General features: G+C 40.1%; 1 protein-coding gene across 3 annotated transcripts in view; it reads left to right on the forward strand.

Moving 5' to 3' along the window:
• Nucleotides 1–23,747, forward strand: part of Rai14 (retinoic acid induced 14) — a 123,811-nt gene that overhangs the window by 67,496 nt on the left and 32,568 nt on the right. For 2 of the 3 annotated variants that reach the window (XM_010605433.3, XM_010605435.3), the window contains exons 1-3: nt 2,524–2,653; nt 2,775–2,905; nt 22,795–22,883. In XM_010605433.3, coding sequence (XP_010603735.1) covers nt 2,600–2,653; nt 2,775–2,905; nt 22,795–22,883 — 274 coding nt within the window. In that variant the 5' untranslated portion in view covers nt 2,524–2,599. Of the gene's footprint in view, nt 1–2,523; nt 2,654–2,774; nt 2,906–22,794; nt 22,884–23,747 lie in introns of those variants that run through there. The other variant, XM_010605434.3, reaches the window with a different exon arrangement.

Consider the following 23,747-nt stretch of genomic DNA (forward strand, 5'->3'; position numbering starts at 1 on the left):
GATATGTGCTTATATCAAGGCCAGGTATCATAACACATTTAACTTTAAGAAGTGTATTGTGTCTGACATTTTATATTTTTTATTTTTTCTCTTTTATTTTTAGTATGTGTTAGAGTAATGCATTGATAGGTTGAAAAGGTAACCACTGTAGATGGAATCTGTCCTTTGAGGGAAGAACTAATTACAGGAGGGGATTTTTATGGGAACTGGTGAGGGGTGATGGTGGTCTTTAGATGCTTTCCTTGATTCTGGGATATGATGAAGGTATTTGGAATGTTATGATAAAATTGCAAATTTCATCTGTATCCACCCAACCCTACCTTTGGCCAGTAGATTAACCAAGATGGTTACTTGAAAGTTATTTCAATGCTTGATTTCAATTTAGTACCTCTTGGCAGAGGGTTGGGTGTGGGAAAAGGAATTTGCTTCTGGATTTTCAAGACCAGTGTGGCCTTTAGAGCTCTAAAGGAGGGAAACCTTTCCTGCTATGACCTATAGAGATTGAACTCCCTAAAGATCCACATGGAACTGATTTTAGAGAACCCCTGCAATCAGATTTTTCTCTCTACTTGAGTAAGTGCCTTAGCAGCACTAAAGAGGGAAATCCTTTCATGTGGTCTCTGTTGCTTAAAGGCTTTCCGTCAGTCCTGTCTGCTAAGATTTAATATCCTTTTGATCTTCTCAGTCCTCAATCCAATTTTAATTTGGTCAGGTTAGATTAGAAAAGGATTTTAAAAGACAATACTTTTCCCTTTTAGGATAATATAAGTAGCAATAAAAAATGTCTCCAAAGGTTGCTGAATGTGCCCTCGGAGCAGGATCACTCCTGACCGAGAATCAGTGGCTTTGTAGGTACAATATTAGACAGTGGTTTAGATCTAGAGTGTCCCCTAGAGGGCTCCTAGGACATTGTGATGCTCAGAGGTAGGGAGGGGATTGGATCATGGGACCACTGTAGTTGACTTGGGAGGTGGAGCCTGGATAGAGTTGAGCCACTGGGAGCATGACCCAGAAGGGTGTATCTCCCTGGTTCTTGACTTCACTCTCTACTTCCTGGCCACTGTGACATGAGCAGCTATCCCCCCTGGTAGCCCCTTCTCTCATGCCTTATCTGTGTGTAAGTGTTCCCACCATGGACTGAAACTGTAAGGAATCATATTGGGCATGCAATCTAAAACCTTGGGAAACTGCAGCACAGAGAGGTAATGGGTGACTAAAAGTCATACGGTATCAGTCTAGAGTTCTGAACTTCAAGTTCATGAAGCCCAGAGGACAAGCTACTGATTTTCCCTCCAACCTACTCCCTCTTACTGTTGTGTTCTCGCACTCAGTAATGGCCGTGGAGGAGGAGAGAGTACTGAGTGCTGAAAATGTCCCTGTCCTGAGACTCACAGACTCCCATTCTGGGAACTTCTACTTTACCCTTCCATGACCCGAGGCTTTCTCTAACGCCCTTTATGTAGGCTAGGGCTGGAAGATGAGTAGGGTCCTCCTTTACTCTGTGAGAAGATGGAATTGCAGTGGGTCAACGAGTTCCATTAGTACAGAACTTGAGGACACACTTCTGGGGCTGGGGGAGACTGTAATCTTGTGAAATCCCTACTTTGTAGTTTTTCAATCTTGAATATCCCTCTGTCTGCTTCCTCATTGTCAACTATAGCGCTCCGGTGATCCATTTCATGTGAAATGCCTGGAAGGAAATAGGGAGCAATGGAGACCTCTGGGTAGAAGGCTTTGGAATGAGAAGAGATGTCTCTCACAGGGCAGTGGTGTCCAGAGGGGGCAGGGCCAGAACAAAGGCATAGGTCAGGGCCTGCTGCAGAGAAAGACAGAAGCACAGCCTGGGCTTGTGGAGTCCTGGAGTGGCTTTGATGTACCCAGTCTTTTCTTCCTCCTCTCTCCCGTCATTAGTCCTATAAGCTTTATGCACCTCCCAGGCCCTTAATCCCTGATTTGATTTTGTCATCTGCTCCACAACCTTCAGTGGTTCACTGTTGCCTTTCCACATTTGAAACTTCTTAGTCTTGTGCTCAAGTCTCCTTTCCTCTTACATAGAGATCATCTGTTTCTCTTCTGAGAGTGAAAGCTGGGTTTTGTGTATATAAAAGCTTTACTGTTACTATGGTTTGCAGAATTACTCTGTGGGGGTTGGGAGTTGATGGTGGTTAAGGTTTTGTTCAAAGCTGTTTGATGTTTAATAGTTTTCTTAGGAAGAACTTTTGTCTCTGGCAATACTTTGTTGAGTGCATACCTGGACTACTACTTAAAATCTGCATACAGCTCAAAAATCAGGGCCAAATAAGCAAGCCAGAAAAAATGCTGTAAAAGCAGATGAAGAATTATGTATTTAAACTCCTGGGTAATCTTGCACTTTTGGTCAGTTTGATTCTGTAACAAAGGCACTTGAGTGAGTTGTGCACCAGGTCAAAGCTCAGTGTTCCCAGGTGCCAGCTGTCAAGTTTAGCAAGAAACTAGCTAATATGTAAACTGGCTTCAAGGTCTCTCTAAGCTGCTTCATCTTCCAAAGCATAGTTAAAAGGAGTGATTTTTATAACTGATGTTTCATTTGAGTGACAACTGATATTTCAATGAACTGTTGATGTTTTCTTTTGGGAAACCAACCTTTTTGGGTTTCCCCATGGTGAAGGGGAAGGTACTTTAAAGTTGCCTATTTGTGGCGTGTTTGGATTTAAATTGGGAGGGCTGAGGTCCTGCCAGTCAGCATGGCCTGGCCAGTGTTGTTCACCCATCTGCCTCTTCCCTCTGCCCCGCAGACCAATGAGTGGAACAAGAACGATGACCGCCTGCTGCAGGCCGTGGAGAATGGCGATGTGGAAAAGGTGGCTTCGCTGCTGGGCAAGAAGGGGGCCAGCGCCACCAAGCACGACAGCGAGGGCAAGACCGCGTAAGCTGCAAGCTCTGGTTTCTCTGTCTTCTCCTTCTGGGTTCTTAGAGTGTTTTCTGGAATCCTTAACACCCACTGGGGCATTTTTAGAGTGCTTTATATGGGGTCTTTGTGAAATTACTGGTGCTTTTCCCACTTCTGTGTTCAAAAGTGCCTAAGGATGTTTTAATTTGGTTCCTGTCCTTTCCAGTTCCAAATTCTACATTGAGCTTTTAGCTGAGTGGCTCTGTTTGTTCTCAAATACAACCCAAGATTTCACCAGAGAACAACAAGCACCAAGATTTTAGCCAATTTGATAGTTAGGAAATGAATGCTATCCAAGATAAGAAACAGTATAAGGGCCAGGGATTTAGTTTAGTGGCACTGTACCTGCCTCACAAGCACAAGGTCCTGAGTTCAATCCCTGGTACAAAAAAAAAAAAAGAAAGAAATAGCATAAAAGAGAAAAACAATTTTTCCACTACTTTCAAGCCTTACTACTACAATGTATTTAACCACCTTCTTTAACATAGATAGGTAATTACATGAGGACTGTAATATGATTTTGCTTCATGGTTTGTCATACATAATACTCTTACCATAACTAAAACTATATGTGTGTGTGTGTGTGTGTGTGTGTGTATTTAGTTATCATTGTCCATCCTTACCCTAGAAGTATATAGATCAGGGTTCCCCAACCTGTGGCCCTTGGATTGGTACAGACCAATGGCCTTTTAGGAACTTGCTGCACAGCAGGAGGTGAGCAGTGGGTGTGCAAATGAAACTTCATCTGTATTTACAGCAGTTCCCTATCTCTCCCATTACCGCCTGAGTTCTGCCTCCTTTCAGATCACAGCATTAAATTCTCATAGGACTATGAAACCTACTAGATAGAGCCTCCCCTGTGTGTGTGCGGGATCTAGGTTCTAGGCTCCTTTGAATCATCCTGAAACTGTAACTCCCCTTCTAGTCTGTGGAAAAATTGTTTTCCACAAAACTGGTCCATGGTGTTAAAAATGTTGGAGATGTCCGTTGTAGAGAAGATCAGTTACTTTGGAGCCAGATAGACTGCTCAAGTAGACTTTATCACTTATGAGTTGTATAACCTTAAACCTCACTGTCTTACTGGAAGACAGTGTTATTTCACTGCTAGGGTAGTTGTGTGTATCAAACAAGATACTGCTATAGGTTGGCTGCCCCCAGCAACAGGGTGTGAGGCAAGGATTTGAGTACCAATAGTTTCTGTTGCCAGAGATCCTAGAGGGCAGGAGGGGGAAGACAGAAGCCTATACTTAGGGTTTGTATTGACTGCTTTTCCTACAATGGGCAACTGGGGTGACTTATTTTTTTTTAATATTTTTATTGGTACATTTTAAATATACAATACAGTTGCATTCATCATTGGGATCTCATATCTTGACATGACATATCTTGGTAGGGGTGACTTATTGATGAGGAATTCAGGCAATCTGGTTAGACTTAGAGCAGGAGCTGATGAACTGTGATCAGCTGTGTGTTGTTTAAGCATTGTCCAGTGGTTACTCCCGCACTACAAAGACAGAATTGAGTGGTTACAGTAGAGACTACATGGCTCACAAAACTCAAAACATGGGGCTGGGAATGTAGCTCAGTGGTGCCACACAACCTGGCAAGCACAAGGTTCTGAGTTCAATCCCTGGTGCTGCAAAAAAAAAAGTCCAAAATATTTGCTACCTGGCCCTTTACACTAAAATTTTGCTTTGCTTAAGTTTAGAGCATGCTTCAGAGTCATCCTAACCACGCAGTAAGGAAAGCGTGGCACTGGGACTCGTGCTGCTCTTGGGGGCCTCAGTGGACCCACAAAAGGTCCAAGAGGATTTGTGGTACACAGAATTTTAGTTACTATATTGAAAGAGCTGGCACAGTTCCCGGCTCATGGGAGGAAGTGGATGAAGCCAGTTCCCTTATCTTCTCTTCCTGGGTTAGTGGTTCTCGATCCTGGGGGCATGTGCATTAGAATTACACAGGGTCCTTAAGAAACACTGATGCTGTGATGATGTCAGAACTCTTCATGATACTTGGAGTCGCTTGTTCTAGGGAAAGGCCCAGTAATCTGTTTTCTTTGATCCAGAGATTTTTGGTGGTAGACACTTCACTTGTAGTCTACTTTGTGTACCACTATATAGCCTTCTTGCTACCCATTTCCACACCAGTGTAGTTTTGCAGGAGTCTGTACAAGACACTCCAGGGAAAGAAAATATAGTAAGTGTTTACAATAGTTTAAAAATTTAGATGAGCAGTTTAGCCACACTTGTGACCACCTTAACCAAATTTGTACCTTTTTATTCATATATTTTTTTCCTTCCCTCTACCCTCATTTTATTTTTCCAGCATCAGCTTCACTTACTTATAAGACTTTATAAAGTTAATTATCTTATTTATAGATTAATAACCAGATTAATAGCCAAAGAATATATAAAACATGTAAAACAATTATACTGAGTCAAGTACACTTTTAGATAAATTGTCCATGCTGGATTATATTTTCCCCTCTTTCCTTTTCCCTGTTAGCTATCTTTTATAAGTTATCTTTAATAAGTTTTTCATGTAAGAGAAACCATATGGTATTTAAGCTTGTATGTCTGAGCATTTATTATGTGTAGAATAGATAGATTAGTGTTTTCTGTTCTCTGTGGTAAAATTCACATAACATAAAATTTAACACTTTAATTATTTTTAAAGTTCTTTATTCAATGACATTAATTACATTCACAGTATGGTACAAGCATTGTCACTATGTTGTTCCAGGTCTTTGTAATCATCCCAAAAAGGAAACCTTTAGGCAGGCCCCCTCAGCCTGGTGTTATGGTTTGTGTCTAGATGTCCCCCTCTAGCCTCATGTGGTCATAGGCTATTTTGGGGGTTGCTGAATCTACATTGTATGATGCTGGGATCAAGGGCATGTAATTACTAAACCACTACATGTGAGTGATTCGTTTAGTACTGCCCTCATTCCTGGTAGTTTGAATAAGGTAAAAAGAGAAGGAAGAAGTTGTTAATGTCTCTTGTTGCCTTTGCTACCTTGTATACACCATGCTATTTCTCCTCTGCAATGGCTGTTTTCCATCCCTGCCATGGCGCCAGCCAATTATGGCCTGGATCCTCTACAAACTGTAAGCCAAATAAACCCCTTCCCCTGTAACTTTGGATGTCGGGTATTTTGTCTCAGCAAGAAAAATGTAACTAACACACCTGGAATCCACCAGTCTGCTTTCTGTCTCTGTGGATTTGTCTCTTCTGGATATTTTGTGTGATTGGAATCATAAACTATTGGCTTTTTGTGTCTTGCTTCTTTAGCTTGGTGTTTTTTGGGTCCATCCACACTGCAGCATGTGCCAGTGTTCACTCTGTTCTATGGATGGTAAAAATGCATGTGGTCACATAGGAATCACCACTCCATTTTTCAGATATTACATCAAAGGTGCACGTAACACAGCTGTCCATGAGCTCACTGTAGAAACACTTCTCACACTTCTTTTTATGCCCTTGCAAGTCAGCTATTTTTTTCCTTCAGTGACACATATGTGGAAAGTTAGGAGACCTAATGAAAAAGGAAGAAAGGAGGAAATTGTTTTTCCAGTATAGGGTTTTTCCATAAGTAGTCATCTGTCAACACTTTATTTTTCTGCTTGAGATATTCCTTTTGAAGATGAAAGTTATTAACTAGTAACTGTAAGAATTGCATTTTTAAAGGTACCTCAGAATTTAATCTTTCCTGGCTTTATATTCGGATTCAAATACAGTGGTCTGAGTATTCAGAATGAGGTGGGGCTGTGAGGCTGGAAACCATTTTCCTTATCCCTTCAGGATCAAACAAAAAATGCAAAATTGAGAATTCTGTTTAACTAAGCCCCAAGTGGTATTGCTCCCTTGACCAAAGCCTTCTTGCCTTTGGAAATCTATGCTTTGGCTCTGAGATTTAGCTTAATTGGTACATCTGTGCCTGAGAGCACATTTGAGGATTTTTCCTAAGCTGCAGAGACTTTTCCATTGTTTCTGTACTTCCTAGGTGCCTTTGGTTGGTAGCACATAGGGTGGTCATGTCCCAGATGTACCTGTATAGCTATGTTAGAGCAGTGCAGGCCTTCAGCCCCTCTACTACTATTCTTGGCTAAACTAACTCTTGGAGGGTACAGAGGTGGCATTGGTTTGAAGTGTTCTCCGTTTTTCTCTAAAGAAAATTAGGTCCTTCACATTGCTTACCTTTATTTTCTGCCTTCTCCTTAAAAATAGTTGACCCTTCATTTTATATAGTTCCGTATGAAAATTAGGCTGGAGGCCTATTTTCTGTAGGGCTTCTGTGCTAACCCATTGTGCAGTTTATTAGCTGGGCATCCACAATTGCCTGTCAGTGCAGAGTCCTGATTTTGGCTTTCATGGTTGTTCCTTTGGCCCTACCCTGGCCTAAACATTTTCTCTCCTTTTTTCTTCCTTGTTCTAGAAGAGGCTGCCTGTTTCTGCTTCCTGTCAGGTAAAAATGGCCACATACTTTCCCAGGATCTATGTTCAGTTGTATTCTATAGTATTGAAAGAACCAGAATAGCAGAAAGCTCTTCAATTAAGAATGCCTTTGTTTCCCAGATTCAAATCTCAAAAGGAAAAACGGAGTGGCTACTTGAGGAAAGGGTGATATCGTAAAAAGTCATATAGATAGATAGATAGATAGATAGATCTATATATTGTATTTATGGAAGTGACTTTTCAGTATGGCTCTTATGGAGAAAACATTCCCTTCTGCTGGTGGGTAAATTATCTAGGAGTATATTAACTGGGAACTTGGGAGCCGGGAAGTATTCTGATAAATGACCCTCAGCTTTACTAGCAGTTTAGAAAGTTTCAGTTGCTACCTACAGAACCAGAAGACCCCAAGTGTCCCAAGAGTGAGGCAGCAAAGGCAGCCATCTCTCAGACATTCTCCAGAAGCCTAAGGTCAATAACCAGATGGTTAGTTTGGTAATTCCTTAGACTTTTCATTTTCTTCCTGGAATATTTTCTTTCAGAGAAAAGATAAGAAAACATGTCAGAAATGTTTCTTTCCCTAACAGTGATGAAAGAGAAGTTAAAAAAAAAAAAAGTAAAAATCAAATGACTGGAATTTGTTTGGGAAAAAGTAAAAAGAAGGTGGTGTCTTGGTCAGAAGAGAACAAAATAGAGTAGGGCAGAGTTATAGCTCCAGGCTGTGTTTATGGAAGGGTCTTGGCTTGCCTCTGCCCCATCTGGTCTTTTTCCATGGGGGATGTGAGGGGGTGAGAGGATGTCAGTGCCCCGAAACCTCTTACATAGAAGAGACTAATTGTTTCAAGATGGTTTTCCCTATGTTTGGATGTGCCTTTAATTAAAGTTATGTGTGTTTGTCTTAGGAACAACCAGACTAAATACAATCACTGCTGGGACTATAGTATTTGAACAAATACCCACCAAGACCAGGATACGTGTTGGATAGGCTTTATGTGCATTCATGTAGTTCACATATCAAACCTGGTTTTCTTGGCTCTGAAGACAAGGACTTGTGAAAGTATTTTTAGATGATTCTGTGGGACTTTTAAATACTGTATAAAGTGGGGGAGGTACTCCTTGAACTTTGCAAATGAGTATAATAAAAGACTTCTGTGTTTGGTGGCTTGTGCATTCTGCCTTCTTGTTTTCTCAGAATAGGGATGTATACATAACTCAGTATCAGCAGGGCAGGCTTGGAGATCAAGTCAGGGCACTTAAATAGCTTTCTCTAGTTCTTCTCACAAATGGCTACCAAATTAATTTATGTGAAATCATTACATAGTAATGGTAGTTCCATTCCCCTTGCAAAATCATCCCGTGTCTTTCCTTAAGACCCACCAATATTTGACAGAATGATAAAATTATACAGTACAATTGCTATATGCACTGTGCTTTGGGTCACATAGTTTTTTAATGTAATAAACCTTGTTCATACCTTGCAAATTCTGTATGCCCAAATGTTTGTGCTTCACAAATCTACTAGTTGGTAGATACTTCTGTCTAAAATGTTCCAGACTGTAATATAAACAGATACAAAGAAGGAGGAAGTATGGCTCTTACCTGCAAGATGCATAGCATTCAGCTGCAAAGGCAAGACTAGTGAAAATGTTGAATAGTTCAAGATTAACTTATAAATACTGACATAAGGTATCTAGGACATAAGTGCTGGTAGGACACTAGAGCAGCTAAGAAATGCTTCCTTACTGAGGTGTGATGTGAAAGGTCCTGAAGAATGAAAGAATCGGTAGGATTTGGGTGGGCTCGGGGCAAGAAGAGAGTGCAGGTGCAGATAACAGGATGAATAGAGGTCAACCCAAACTGAAGAAAAGCAAAACAAAACAAAACGAAAAACTGACACTATGGTCATTGTTCCTTCCCTTCTCTAAGAGCTTGTCTTAGCCAACTGCAGACTCCATCTGAAACTGCATCACTGGTCCTCAACTTGACTTTCACTAGAATCGTCTTGGGCAGTTTTGGAAAAGGCTGTGTTCCACCCGCAGAGATTCTGGGCTGAGTTGGTGTGGAGTAAAATCTGGGCAGAGAGCTTGTCAAACACAGAGTAGGTGATTTGAATGGTCAGTCCACACCGAGAACAGCACACTCCACACTGAGAGCCCTGTTTCCTGCCCCAGGCTCCCTACATTGTGATACATTACAGGTGGGCTGAAGACAGTTTCTAGAGCACAGAAGAATTGTTTTCTAGCATGCACACACATAAACACAAACACCCCTGTATGTAATGTTTGTGGCCAAACAAAATTTAAAGGAAAAGTAGATTTTTTTGTCTTAAAATAAATTATGTTAAGATAACATAATTCCTGAGGTTTTAGAAGGGGAACCAGATTGTATTGTGAAAACATATGTGTTGTTGCAAAATTGTGCTGTAGAAGGAAGTATATAACCACCATGGGAATGACAGTTGATGAGAATGGATAAGGAAATTAGAACTACATTGATGATAACATTCATGGAATTACAGGGTTTTTATTTTAAAGTTGCTTTCAAAGTTAGATTAAGTCTATTGAGAATGAAGGATTTTCAGCATTTAAATGGGTGATTGTTACTCAGGGTTGAAGCTCTCTGGCTTGCTCCTCCCCCTGGCCATCTGGTGGTGCCTGCCACCAACTGGATCTGCCCTGAATGCGAAGGTCAGGAGAGCCTGGGAAATGTGGTTCACTGTGATAGAGAGAGCAGAGCAGGAGGCTGGGTTTAGAACTCAAAGGACACAGGCAGTGACCTGCCTTCAGTCACTCTCATGTGTGTGCATGCAAGAGCAGGCGGTTCTCATGCGGAGGAGCAACCAGGAGGTCCAGGGGTTGAGTCCAGTAGGGTCACTAGCATGCACCAAGCCTTCCTATTTTCTCATCTTAGCTCCTGTCTTCCAAACTGCCACCCCCACACCCATACCACTGAGTTTTGTGTATCATGTAAGACCCTGTTTTACTACCTCTTGCGTGAACTCTTTGCTAACTTCCAAAGTGGGTGATTCGCATTCCTAGCCACCTAAGAATGGATGAGTCTTAGTTACCTAAGTGCTTATCTCTTATCGAATTATCAAGGTTATCCTTCCCTTCTTCCTTACCTTCCTTTCTCCTTCCTCCTTCTTCCTTTCTTTCTGTATTAAGGATTGAACCCAGAGCCTCATGTACACTAGGCAAGTGCTACACCACTGAACTATACTCCCCAGCTTTCCAATTAACCTATCTTAATAAGAAAGGAATTGTTCCCTACCATACTGGCTTTCATTGGTGTCACCAATTCAACAGTTCATCTGTTCATCCCTTTAAAAGATTTTGTCATTTTCTCTTACATGTGTATATTTCATCTGATGCTTTCAACCACCCTGAGGTAAATTTATGAAGAGGAAAGTGGCTCAGAAAGGTTCAGGAATTAATACAAATCACCCGTTCTAAATTCTAGGAGAAGGAGTGTAGGGGTGTATCCTTGAATGCAACATATAAGCCATTTGTCCTAATGGAAATTTCAAAATGCCCAAGTGCTATTTCCAGAGCACAATTACAAAATCAAATAGTCTGAAAAAAAAAAAAAACAGCTAATCGTCAAGTTAAATGTAGGATTTCTTAGCCATTGTATACTCTTCTCTCTACCTACCATCCTGTCCCCATAAAAGCATATATCCGGAGCCCAGTGTGGTGGCACACGCCTGTAATCCCAGCACTCGGGAGGCTGAGGCAGGAGGATTGCAGTGAGTTTGAGACCAGCCTGGGCTACATGATGAATTCCAGGTCAGCCTCAACTACATAGTGAGACCCTGTCTCAAAAAAAACCAAAAAAAAAAAAAAAAAAAAAAAAAAAAAAAAAAAAAAAAAAAAAAAAAAAAAAAAAGTGCATATATCCAGAAGTACTGCTAAGACTATTAATTAGCATATCCTGGGCACTGAAATGACAATAATTCTATTTTTATAGCCTTCATTCTTTTTTCGGTTTTTTGAGACAGGGTCTTATGATGCAGTTGAGACTGACCTGGAACTCACTATGTAGCCCAGGCTGGTCTCAAACTCACAGCAATCCTCCTGCGTCAGCCTCCAGAGTGCTGGGTTGACAGGTGTGTGCCACCACGCCCAGCTATAGCCTTCATTTTTCATGCCAGTCACAATGTATTATAGCTATTCAGAAGGAAAAGACAACGTATTTCCATTTCTCAAACCATGTTGTTGGTTCCTATTGAAAGCAGCAGTCAAAGTTGCTGTTGTAGCTGCTTTGGAAATTGCTGAAAGTCAGTGGGCAGTGGCACTTGTCTGCTGGAGGATCCTTCTGTGGGCCAGTGGGGTTAATATACCCACGGGCAGAGTGGAGTTTAGTTTAGAGGCTTGTAACTAGAATCTACTAGATAGAACTACCTTCTCTGCCTTCAGATTATAAATTTAAATGGGGAAACAGACATTTTAATCTTATTTATAGGATTGCTCTAGTGAAATATTTGGTATGGGACCACTCTCATTTCAGATCAGTGGGGTAGAATTTAGATATTTTAACAAATATGTGCCATAAAACAAGTGGTAGGATGGATTGGAATCACAGACTTGAGGTGAAAAAGGCTTTTGTGAGCATATATAGATTAGACGGATGAGTAAACTGAGGCCAGTGAATTTGAGTGACTTTCCTGGAAAACTATAATAAAATGGAATGTGCATCAGAATCATATGGGGGCTTGCTGGGCTCCAGTGCTGGAATCTGAGTAGGAGCTGAAGAACTTGCATTACTAGCAGGTTCTCCGATGGCGCTGATACTGCAGGTTCCAGGCCGCGTTGCAGAATCCATTGTACAGCTCCTCTGGGAAGCAAAATCGAGCTCAGCCTAAAAGACACAGTTTCACTCTGAAGAACATGTTACAACCTGAGAAAAATGTACAGTTATGCCATTTTATGGGTGTGCCTTGACTTGAGGAAACTTAGAAACTGTATAATAAGGAAGGACTCTCTGGGCAGATTTCTGAATGTACTGGGCGACTCAGCCACACACCTTTCTGGAGGAATAGCTCTGCTGGTGGAGAGAGGAGTAAGGAAAGGCTCTGAGGTAGGAGAGTTTTCGATGGCCTCAAGAAATTGTTAGTAGCCAGTGAACAGAAAGGATGCAAGAAAGAGAGGCCAAGAAGGGAGTCGGGACACAGCGCTTTGTAGGTTGTGGCAGGAACTTTGATTAAATCCTAATTGTAAATACTAAATATTCTTGTTTTTATTTTTCGAAATGTAGCATTCTGTTATTTTTTTTTTCTCTCCAGAACGACATCTTATAAAAGGTGTATGATAAAAATAGAAGTGACTTTAGGTGGTTGGGATATGAGGCTTCTGTTGGAGAACTGGAGCTCACCAGGGACTATGAAAAAGCTGTTTTGTGTCTTGGACTATTTGTGAATCTCTTATTGACCTTAGTGACTCCTTTCCTGAAAACAAAATGGTTTTAAAATGAAAGAAGGGAGATTTGCATATGTTAGGGGGAAACTACTCTCAGAATTGGAGCAGTAGGTTCAAATTCTGACTTTCCTATTTCCTCAGAATCTCTGTGAAATGACAATGTTGGGCCCGTTACCCTTCGAAAACCTTCGAACACTCTGAGATACTGGGGTGTGGAGGCACTGGCAGGGTCAGGTGAATGGTCATCTGTGTGTGTCCTTAGTTGTCTCCTTGACTCAGGATTGCAGAGACAGTGGGAGGTATTGAAGAGCTGATCATGATCCCGTCCTCTGTACATCAGCAGCCCAGGTGGTGAAGGAGGCAAGAAGGGAGTTTGGATTGAGAGAAATTTTCTGTGAATGAATATGCCTGAAAAATCAGTCTTCTACAAGTAGCCTTGAGAATCTGTGTTTCTTTCCAGTATAAGCTTTAGCTAGTACAGTAATCAGTAATCAGAAGAATTGTGTTATCACTCTGGAAAATAGAACTTTCCAGACCATAATTCATAGGCTTTTGAATAGTGGCAGTCAAGTCTCCTTCTGGTGAAGAGCCTTGGGAAATGTCCCAGCTTTACCCCAAGGCATTTATTTCGGGAAAGTTTGCACAACTTTGACAAGTGTTGTTGTAGCAAATGAAACTTCCATTGCTGGCTGTTTGCTTCTACCCCGGGATTATGTACCCATTCGAGAGCCCTGGCAACCTCACTTTGCTCCAGTGAGAAGTCTATGTTTGCTTTTTTGCCAAATACTTCCAGTTTTTAAACTATTTTTGAGAGAGTGTCACAACTAGTAAGTTATAATCCAGAGAATCTCATGGTTTGCAGAGCAAATAAACAGTGCCATTTCTCTGCACAGTGGTAAAGGGCCAGCTCTGGAGGGTCAGTGCCTACATCTCAGTCCCAGCTCTGCTACTTTATTGTCCTGAGATTTTTGCCTTAGTTTCCTGCTCTATAAAACAGGCACCTAATAGGGCCAGGGATTTAGCTCAGGGACATCGCACCTGCCTAGAAAACACAGGATCCCAGGTACCAAAAAATCCGAAAAGCAAAATAACCAGGCACCTAATAATTTGTTCTACATCCCCACACACACCCGTAAATCTGCCCTGAGGATAGGACCCCTAGTATGTAGCGTTTTGGTAGATTAGCTGCAGTTGTTTTTGAAATTTTTGTCATTTAATTTTCTTAACCACGGTTTAGAAGTGAGGAACTGGGGTTAAATTACCTCAGCTGATTGTCATGCCTCAACAAAGCAGCCGAAAGAGTGGGGCCCAGGCCTCCCACGTGGCCTCCAGCCCCTCAACCTGCCACTCTCTGCTCCTCTGACACTTCCGTGGACCTGTGCTCAGACTGCCACTCCACTGCTGTTTGAAGTGGAGGACAGCAGTGAGCTGACTCTCTTGGGGGAATCAGAGGGAGAGAGAGGGTACAAGAGAGTAACAAAATACTGTAACTCTGGGATTTTTCCAAGTGACAAAAGCAGTAACATTCCAAATATCAATAAGCATGGAAGCATCAAAGTAGGTTTATGTAAATCTTCAGGCTGCTTATTTATGCCTTTTAGTTGCAGTGGCTGTTGAAGGGCCCCAGCTGAAACTTATAAACAAAGCTAAACGTCCCCTATTACAATGAAACATGACTGGAGGGGATTCCTTGTTTGTGAAACTTATCTATGAAATTGTTTCTAAGGCTAAAGGGATTATGTTCAAAGAATGTTGAAACATTGGGTGGCTTGGAAAAACTGATGGTGTGGGGATTTTGACTTGTCCTGCATTTAGAGCAATGCCTGTCACACTTCGCTGAGCACAGAGTCAGCTGGGGAACTTGTATGTGCAGCTTCTGATTCAGTAGTTCTGGGGTGAGTCCCAAGAGCCTACATTTTTTTTTTGGTTGATTTTTTTTTTCTCATTGAGTTTATTGGTACATTTTAGGTATACAGTATGGTTGCATTCATCATTGGAATCTTGTACCTTCACATGACAGGTCTTGGTTCTATTTTTCCCTTTGCCCAAGAGCCTACAATTTAACAAGCTCTCAGTCTACAGGACCACTCTGAGAAGACTTAGGCCATTGAATTGCAGTGGCTTCAGCTACCTCAGAATTGGGAGAGTCACTCTAGGTGTCTACAGGCAGTGGCCAGTGTCTTTCAAACTGGGCCTGGTTAGAGAAGTGGATAAAGGGTCTTTATATCCCTCTGCCTCTACCAAATTCTTGATGTTGTCTAAATAAAAAGATAAAATAAAGAAACAAAACCTCTTATAAAGTATAATGTTATATAGACTGACATTAAAAGGAAAGGCCACGTTTCTAAATTAGAAGTAAAAGCTTATACAAAGACAAAGGATTCCCTAATTTGTTTTTCATTCTCTGTTTTATATTCCTTTAAGGGGAATTCTCAGTTAATAACTAATAACTAACTACTTCAAAGAGCTTGTTTAGAAAGACTTAAATGTTTTGACTCTGGACTTTTTAGGTTGCAATTAAAGTTCTCATCTCTTAAATTAAAATTTGCCAGACGATAACAAGTCTTGGCTAGGATGTGGAGAAATTGGAAACTTCCTACATTGTTGATAGAGATGTAAAATGCTACAGTAACATTAGAAAACAGCTTAGTAGTTCCTCAGAAAGTTAAATACAGTATGCGACTCAGCAGTTACACTTCTAGGTATATATGTACTAGAATTGAAAACATATGATCACACAAATGCTTACATATGTGCTTTAGCAATAATAATAGCACAAAGGAGAAGCAGCCCAGATGTACCTTAAGTGATGAGTGTGGATAAGCAAAATGTGGTAAACTCCTAAAATAGAATAGTATTAAGGAAGGAATGAAGTACCAACAACTCTACAACATGAATGAACCTTAAAAACATGCTAAATGAAAGAAAGCAGACACAGGACACCACATGTTGTTAGATGATCCCATCTTTAGGACATGTTCAGAATAGGCTAATGCAGTTAATCTCTAATCATAGAGACAGAAAGTAGACGAGTGATTTCCAGGGAAACAGAGGAATGGGAATGAATAGTAATGAATAAGATCATTTTTTTTTTAGGACAAAGAAAATATTCTGGAGTTATACACAACTTGGTGAATGTGCTAAAAACAACCAAACTGCACATTTTAAAATATTGAATTTTATGATTGTGAATTGTATCTTAGTAAAAAGATGAAAATATACTCGTTTTTTCTGCAGTAATTTGTTTTAATTAAATTACACTTCAGTATCACCTGCTTTGAATGGTTTTTCACAAAGTTTCACAACCTGAGCACTACTGATGTTTTGGACTGGATAGATAATTCTTTGTTGTGGGAAGCCGTCCCATGCATTTTGTAGGAGGTCTAGCAGTGTCTCTGGTCTCTACACAATAGATAACAGTAGAACATAGAATCCCTTTTCTTTCCTCTTCCTCTGGTCAATAATAAAAAGTCTTAATATGTTGTGAAATGTTCCTCTGTGTGTGTATGTGTGTGTGTGCATGTGTATACACAAAATTGCCCTAAGTTGAAACTTTTGGTTTATCTTTAGTTTTCTTACCAAAAACTCAGTTCCATAAAAAAGGGACTTTATTTTATTTACCACTATTTCTCAGGGCTCAGAACAAAATTTGATATGTAAATGCATTAATATCATATAAGTATGTAACAGCATGTATTTAGTTTTAGTAGCAGCAGAGGTATCACAACTATCCCAGACTCAGGTTAGTTACAATACCCAATTAACATTATCAAGAATGCTAAGGGAGGTGTGCATTTAGGTTTTAATCAACCTACTGCTTTGCTCCACACCCAGCCTTCTTATCTTAACCCACAAACTCTCATTAGAAGTGGATTCTTCTGGCCAGTTACCCAGGTACACAGGCCATTAGATAATACCAACTATACTCTTAATTAGGTGCTGGTCTGGGCCACCATCTGTCCCTGAGCCTACTCTCACCCCACAAATGTCTGGCCCCAGGACTTAGTCCCCCGGACCGTCACCTCCAAGGATGCCAACATTTATCAGTCACTGCTTAAGAAAGAAATCTACTTACTGTCATCTATAAATCTAGGTCCTGTCACTGACAAGTCATGTTTTCCCACCCAATGAAAATCAGCTTTCCATTTGATTACATCGCTAAAAGTTGGCTGTGCTTCTGGTTTACATTCAGAGGCCTAATATTAATGACTTGCTGCTGCCAGCGCCTGTTCTGGGGATTATCACTTCTGTGAAAGGTGTTAGAATGTGGGCAGCTCAAGTGTGAGCCTTAGACAAGGCTGGTCTTGCTTTTTTTTTTTTTTTTTGCAACAATCTGTGATTATTTACAACTTTGTCCCAGTTTCTATTCATTGGAAATGCATATAGCTTTTATCTCATGCCACCCCTTTCATTTTTTAAACAGTGACAGTTCTGATTTAATTTATGCTGGCTTGTCCTCCTTGAATGTTGAGATAATTCCTTTTGTTAAGCACCATACTACAGGCTCTGCTTTGTCTTGTGTGAATAAGGCTACAATAGTTGGTGGTGCGCGCGTGTGTGTGTGTGTGTGTGTGTGTGTGTACTACATGCTTCAAAGATTTCAAAGTGGTTTTATACACAATTCATTTATTTCTCACAACCCATTTTACAGATGCACCAGTGTGGAAACATAGAAGAACTCTTACCCAAGACTACATTAATAAGTGGCGAAACACATGCTCAAACCTAGTTAGTCTGAACCCTTTAATGTTATGTGTATCGCCAAACTAATATCAGACTTCTTGTTATACTTTCTCAACTTACTACCTATTTTTGTCCCTGGCTTCATTAAAGCTATCATACTGGAATCTGTTTAATTTTTCAATCCATGGAATTGATATAATAAAGACTGCATCTCCTGATGTTAAAACCTTAATATGACTAAATACCCAAAGTAGATGCACAAAACAAAAAAAACACAGTATAACTTTCATGCCTTGCCCTTCTGTACAGTGGTATTCGCCTTACTCCTGATAATAGTTTCTTCTAGGCTGAGGAATGAGAGAAAGCAGGGCCCTTCTTCTAGCACTTTCTCTCTGCGGGAAGTAAACAAATTGGCTCAGCTCTTTTTGTTGGCAGTTGCTCATCTAAGTGTAAGGCTATGTATGGGCTATCACAGTATGAAAGTGATAGACTGTAAGGGGATTTCTGACTAAGTTACTTTATTCACTGATTTGTGCCTTAATTTTCTTTATTTGCACACCTTTCATAAAAGCAAGATAAAGCTATTCCAGAACACTGACCATTTTGTTTTTCTTTTATGTGGCAACTGATTTAGGAAACTCTCAAGTCATACACACTCTGTTTTAAATTAAGAAGTGACTTTTTTGTGACAGATTCTATGGCAGTTGTATATTATTTCAAAGGGTTAATCAGATTAGTCAAAAGATGTCAAAGTCACTATGTCTCCATGGTGGCACATGCCTGTAATCCCAGCACTCATGAGACTGAGGCAGGAGGATCGCTGCAAGTATAAGGCCAGCTTTGGCTACATAGTGAGTTCATGGCTGGCCTGACATAGCAAGATCTTGCCCCCACACCAAAAAAATTTAACTATGTTTTGATAGATTTTCATTCTTATTTTATTTTTTTTAAAAATCTAGTCTGCATATTTCTAACAGTAGACCAGATTAGAATATATGTAATATGTGTTCATATAGTATATAGTTTTGTTTTGTTCTTTGGTACCAGGTGCTTGTGAGGAAGGTGGAGGCACCACTGAGCTAAATCCCTGGCTATAATTTATCATTTATGTATAATAAATAGGAAAGTTTAGTGAGTGCTTTTTTTTTAACTTCTCATTCATTTCTGAAGAACCGTTGAGCATAAGCATAAGGGTATACCCTTACCATAAGGATAAAATGATTAAACATAAGATACGCTCACAAATTTTTGCCTAGTTTTAGACTATAGGGTAGCCTATACTTTAGTAAGAAGTATTTCAAGGATGCTGATGAAATTAAGTAATCAGATTAGAGTCTGCGTCAAGTAGACCAAATGAAACCTCAGCACAACTGGGGAGAGGCATTTGAGGAGATTATGTTTTAATTTTCAGCGAGTCTTGATTGTTTTACAAATGATTAGGACTGTTGAGCCGGTAAGATATGTGTGGGGTTTGTTTGTTTGTCTTCTTTTTAATTTTGTTTTTGTTGTAGTTGTTTGTGCTTCCACTTGGGTGTGTGTGTGCTCCTGTGCCTTGTGGGTTATACTCTCTCAAAACTTGAGTCCACAGTAGAACATTATTCTAGATTGTGTACTGACTGTTGTTTAATGGGTTGCTTATTGTATCTTTAGAGAAGTGTAAACTTGAATCCTTGAAATTGGTCTCTACTTAGGCCTAAGACCATATTAGAAAACTTTTTTGAAATTACTTACAGTATTCCATGTAATTATATAGCATATTCTTCCACATAAAGCACTTCAGCCAAATGCTTAATATCTTAATAACCCAATTATATATGGCAATGGCAGTAAGAAAATTTTAAAGCTTAAATACCTAATCAAATAAAACCCATTGGAGCATAACGGTTCACCCTGTGGATGCTCACACACAAAATGCCCCCCACCCTGGTGTGAGGAAAGGCTTTCTGGGAAACAAGTAGCACCTTCAAAGAGAGCTTAAGAAAGGAACTGTTTACAAAGGTGTGACTAGATTAAAACGAACCTCCAGGTTTGAGAAGGAAGCCCTGGCTGAGCAATAGTGGAAATTCTTTTTGCCCTCTTCCTGAAAGAGCAAGGAAGGAGAATAGTTATTAAAACTCAGAGACAGCCACAGCAATAGTTTTTGGAGAGCCACAGCTGTGACTTCGTGGCTGTGGCTTTCATAGATGAAGACAGAGTCTGGTAATGTGAGGAATGGAGGGGAAGCTGTGAAAGGGGTGATGCCTGAAACTCTTGCCTCAGATCTTCTTGTCTCTTATAAGCACCTTCCATTGGTCCTAAAAGCCAAAGTACTTGGCAGCCCATAAGATTCAATCCATTGAAGTATTGCCTTCTAGACCACAGTCCTAAGAGCAGGGGCAGAGAGCAGATCTGGAGGGCAAAGCAAAGGCATAGCACTGACGACTCCCCAGCTACGAACAGACTCATGTGCTTTTTGGCTTTACTCCCATAACACAACACCTGGAAAATAGAATTCTTGGAGCAACACCTTGAAATAATAGTATGTTTAACTGTATCACATGAACTAAGAATGACTTTACTAGTGAAAAATATGACGATGATTATTATTATATGGGTACAGTGTAAAATTATAAGCATGCATATCTTTCCCTATGATGAGCTGTTTCGAATTTACATTTGTACTTTGTTAAGAATGGTAATTGCTGATGCCTTTGGTAAATACTTTGGTAAAATGGTAAAAGACTGTTATTTGGTTTAATAAAAACAGAATACAAGCATTCTGCAGGAGAATAATTGGAGAGCCCCCAAATAGAGGAAAATGTCATTTCTGATCTAAATTCCAACGGGGGAGGCAGAGCAAAGCAAAATCACACACAGACTTTATTAAAGCATATTCAGTGAAGCTTTGACTCAGCTGGATCCATGAATAAAATGTGTTGCCACCATCACAGGTGTTAATTTGGGTTGAAGGGGCCATCCTTTACAAATCAGTATCTGAGAACTGTCTCCTGTGGAATTGGAAATTGAACCCAGCATCCTAACATTGTACTTCTTCTGGCTTATAATGAAGAAGGGTCAATAACTCCCAAGTAATGACCTTGGATCCCTGCCATTACCATGTCTTCCAAATTCTCCTGTCATGTTCTTCAGACTGTGTTTATCAACACACAGCAATAGCCTACAGTAATGCTCACTGTCAGATATGTCTAAAGGAGCACAGCTCTTAGTGTCCCTGAAAGTAGAATTGAATAATTGAGGCTCTTTATGGTGACTCTACAGCCTCAAGAGTAATTGATTATGTCTCAAATGCAGTTATTAAGCCTGGAGAACTTTTGAAAAGCTACCAAGATTAGTTAAAATAAAGGATTTACCATTTAAAGGTAAACATAAAATTAAGCTCTTACATAATGCTAAAAATAAATGTACTATTTTACTGCCTCTAAGGGGAGTTCTTTTGGTTAAGCTGTAGTTGCTCAGGAATTTCATTTAAACAAGACACCATATTCCCAGTTACTCCATATAATCAATGTTTTGATAAAATGTGATCATCCACAAGTAAATTTTGGTGTAAAGAGACATTATATATAGGTTGTTTCACAAATATAAAAACAAAATCAGAGCTAGGTGGATTGATGAAATACAATGTCAGAGCATAAAAAATATTAGAAATAATTTGACTTCAGTCTTGCCACTTTACAATAGAGGAAATTAGGTATAGAGAGGTTGATGTCCCCAACACATGCACACATTATGTTATGACTGATTTTCAACAAGATGTGAAATATCCACATCCAATAATCTGACCTCTTCAATCTAGCAGTTAAGTAAAAGATCTAGAGTGAGACCAACTTGGTTCTGTTATTGGCTCTGAAGTTTTCCATTGTGTGTACTCTGAGCTCTGGTGACAGATCTTACCGTGCCAGAAAACATTACCTGGACATTATTCCAGAGCTATAGACACTGAGATTCTGCATAGAACATGTCCTGAGGAGAAGTCCTTAAAACAGAATGGCAGCAGGAGAATTGGAAAGCATGTTAACCGAGTCTCTGTACAGGAAGGAGACCAAAAAGAGGAAAGGGCTCTACAGTGGACACTGTCTCAGTGTGTATGGCCACCTCAGCTTTTGAGCTTGGATGCCTGGTGGCATTGTGCTTTATTTCTTTCTGCCTGTAGAATACTCTTCACCCTGGGATTTGCTGGGATGATTGGTGTGGTATTGGGGTGTTATCTCTTTTCTTAATGGCTAGTCTAAAGATTTTAAGCATGCTTTGAACTTTTAAGCCTCATTGAGTCGGCATCCTAAATGTGAACTGTCTTTGATCCTGTTTGCACCTGAGTGTAGACTCCTGTTGTCTAGAGGAGACATTAATAGGATTCACCTCAAATAAAGGCTGTGATGGTAATCTCAGCATTCAGGGGGCTGAGGCAGGAGGATCATGAGTCCAAGGCCACCCTTGGCTACATAAAAAGTTCAAGACCAGCCTGCACTACATAGTAAGACTCTGTCCTGCAACTTTCCCCAAAGGTTTTTATGGTAATGAAAAGACATCACATCCAAGAGTGCACAGTAAGATGCTTGGCATGCATTAACAAATGTTACACACAACTATTATTCAACTATATCCCAAGAGCACATTTGGCATTGATATTGTCCAGAACTTTGACTTCTGTGTGACTTAGACAAGTTTCTTTTTATAGAGTGTATTAGTTAGAAACAGTAGCTTTGGTGAAAACATTAGACAATATGAAAAAGCTGGTAGACTTATCATTTACAATCTAGGTCTAGTTGAGGCTTAACTGTTGTTGTCCAAAGAGACAAATATATGGTACGGTTTTAATTTTTTTAAAGCCCAATCTTTGGTTTGAAAAGCCTAAGATCAAATTCCTGTTTCATCATTTAATAAGAGATGTCAGTGAAGGCCTGGGGTGGAATAGCTTAGTGTAAGAACATATATGTTTAAGTATGCACACAGCCTCAGATTCAGTCCTTAGCCCCCAAAACAAACAAAAAACAAAAGTGTCAGAGAACAAATCACCAGGCCACATTGAGCCTCTGTTGTCTCATCTTTAGAATGAGGTGACTCTGGTCCCAGCTACTAAGGAGCCTGAGGCAGGAAAATCACTTGAGCCTAGAAGTTGAAGACTACCCAGGGCAATATAGCGAAACCCTGTCTAAACATCTACAGGAAGAAAAATTTTTTAAATATATTGTTTAAAAAATGAGGCTGACAATACCTATTCAGTGGGTGGTTGCAGAGCTCAAGTGAGAGAAAATAAAGAGGCAGAAGGCTTTGTTGGAGGTGAAAATCTGAGCTATGTTTCCATTTTCTTTCTAGTTTTCATCTTGCTGCTGCAAAAGGACATGTGGAATGTCTCCGGGTCATGTTTACACATGGTGTGGATGTGACTGCCCAAGACAGTACTGGTATGTGTTTTTCTAATCTCTTAAATTGACAGACCAGCAGGAGAATATCACAAAGGTGGTGATACATACTCATTGTGGAAAAGATACAGTCTACAGATAAGCCCAAAGAAGAAAAACAGAATCACTTCCAATAGCTAGGCTCTGGCATGGTTTCATCATTTGTCTGTATCTTCAAGTGCATTTTCTTCTTCTAGGTCATTAGTCACTGGAGACTGTATGCTTCTTATCCTCATTTTTGATGTGATTTTCTAAGATAATATGTATGAACCAAGCATTATTTCCATTATTTGTTTTTATGAATGATAGTGTAAGATAATAAATAGGGTGAATTTTAGTATCACATTTTACAACTAGCTGAAATGAGCACTGTGGACAAAAGCCATGATCTACATCTTGACCAGCTGCCCAGGATCCTTAGTACTATACTACATGCAAGTCACCAGTATCATGTCTCCCATTAAAAGCTCTTAAGAAGCATAGTTTTTATAGCCATAGCATATCATGTGAGTACAGTTTGTATTTACCAGCCAAGCCTTAACTGGGTTTCTGAGAGCCTAGTATAGTGCTAGTAGCAAGGCTTGGATATATCAGCTCAGTGCCCACGTCCCTGAAGACTGAGATGGCCTGGTCCTCCAAGAAGGAGCCCCAGAAGAGGCCCTTAGACCCATCAGGGAGGCTTCTCAATGCTGGCAGGAGAAGTTGATTAAAATGGCTTCTTCAAAGCACTTTGTGATTCCAGGACATCGTTGAAATGTTCCATGGATTGAAGAAGTCTCAGAGCTTCTTACAGTCCCTTTCCCCATTTTCTACCATTCTTAGCAAGGAGGCTAGCACTTCACACTAAATGAGGCACTAACTTCTTGT

The sequence above is a fragment of the Fukomys damarensis genome, unplaced genomic scaffold (genome assembly GCF_012274545.1).
Source record: "Fukomys damarensis isolate Sample0158 unplaced genomic scaffold, DMR_v1.0_HiC HiC_scaffold_1, whole genome shotgun sequence".
Classification (NCBI taxonomy): Eukaryota; Metazoa; Chordata; class Mammalia; order Rodentia; family Bathyergidae; genus Fukomys; species Fukomys damarensis.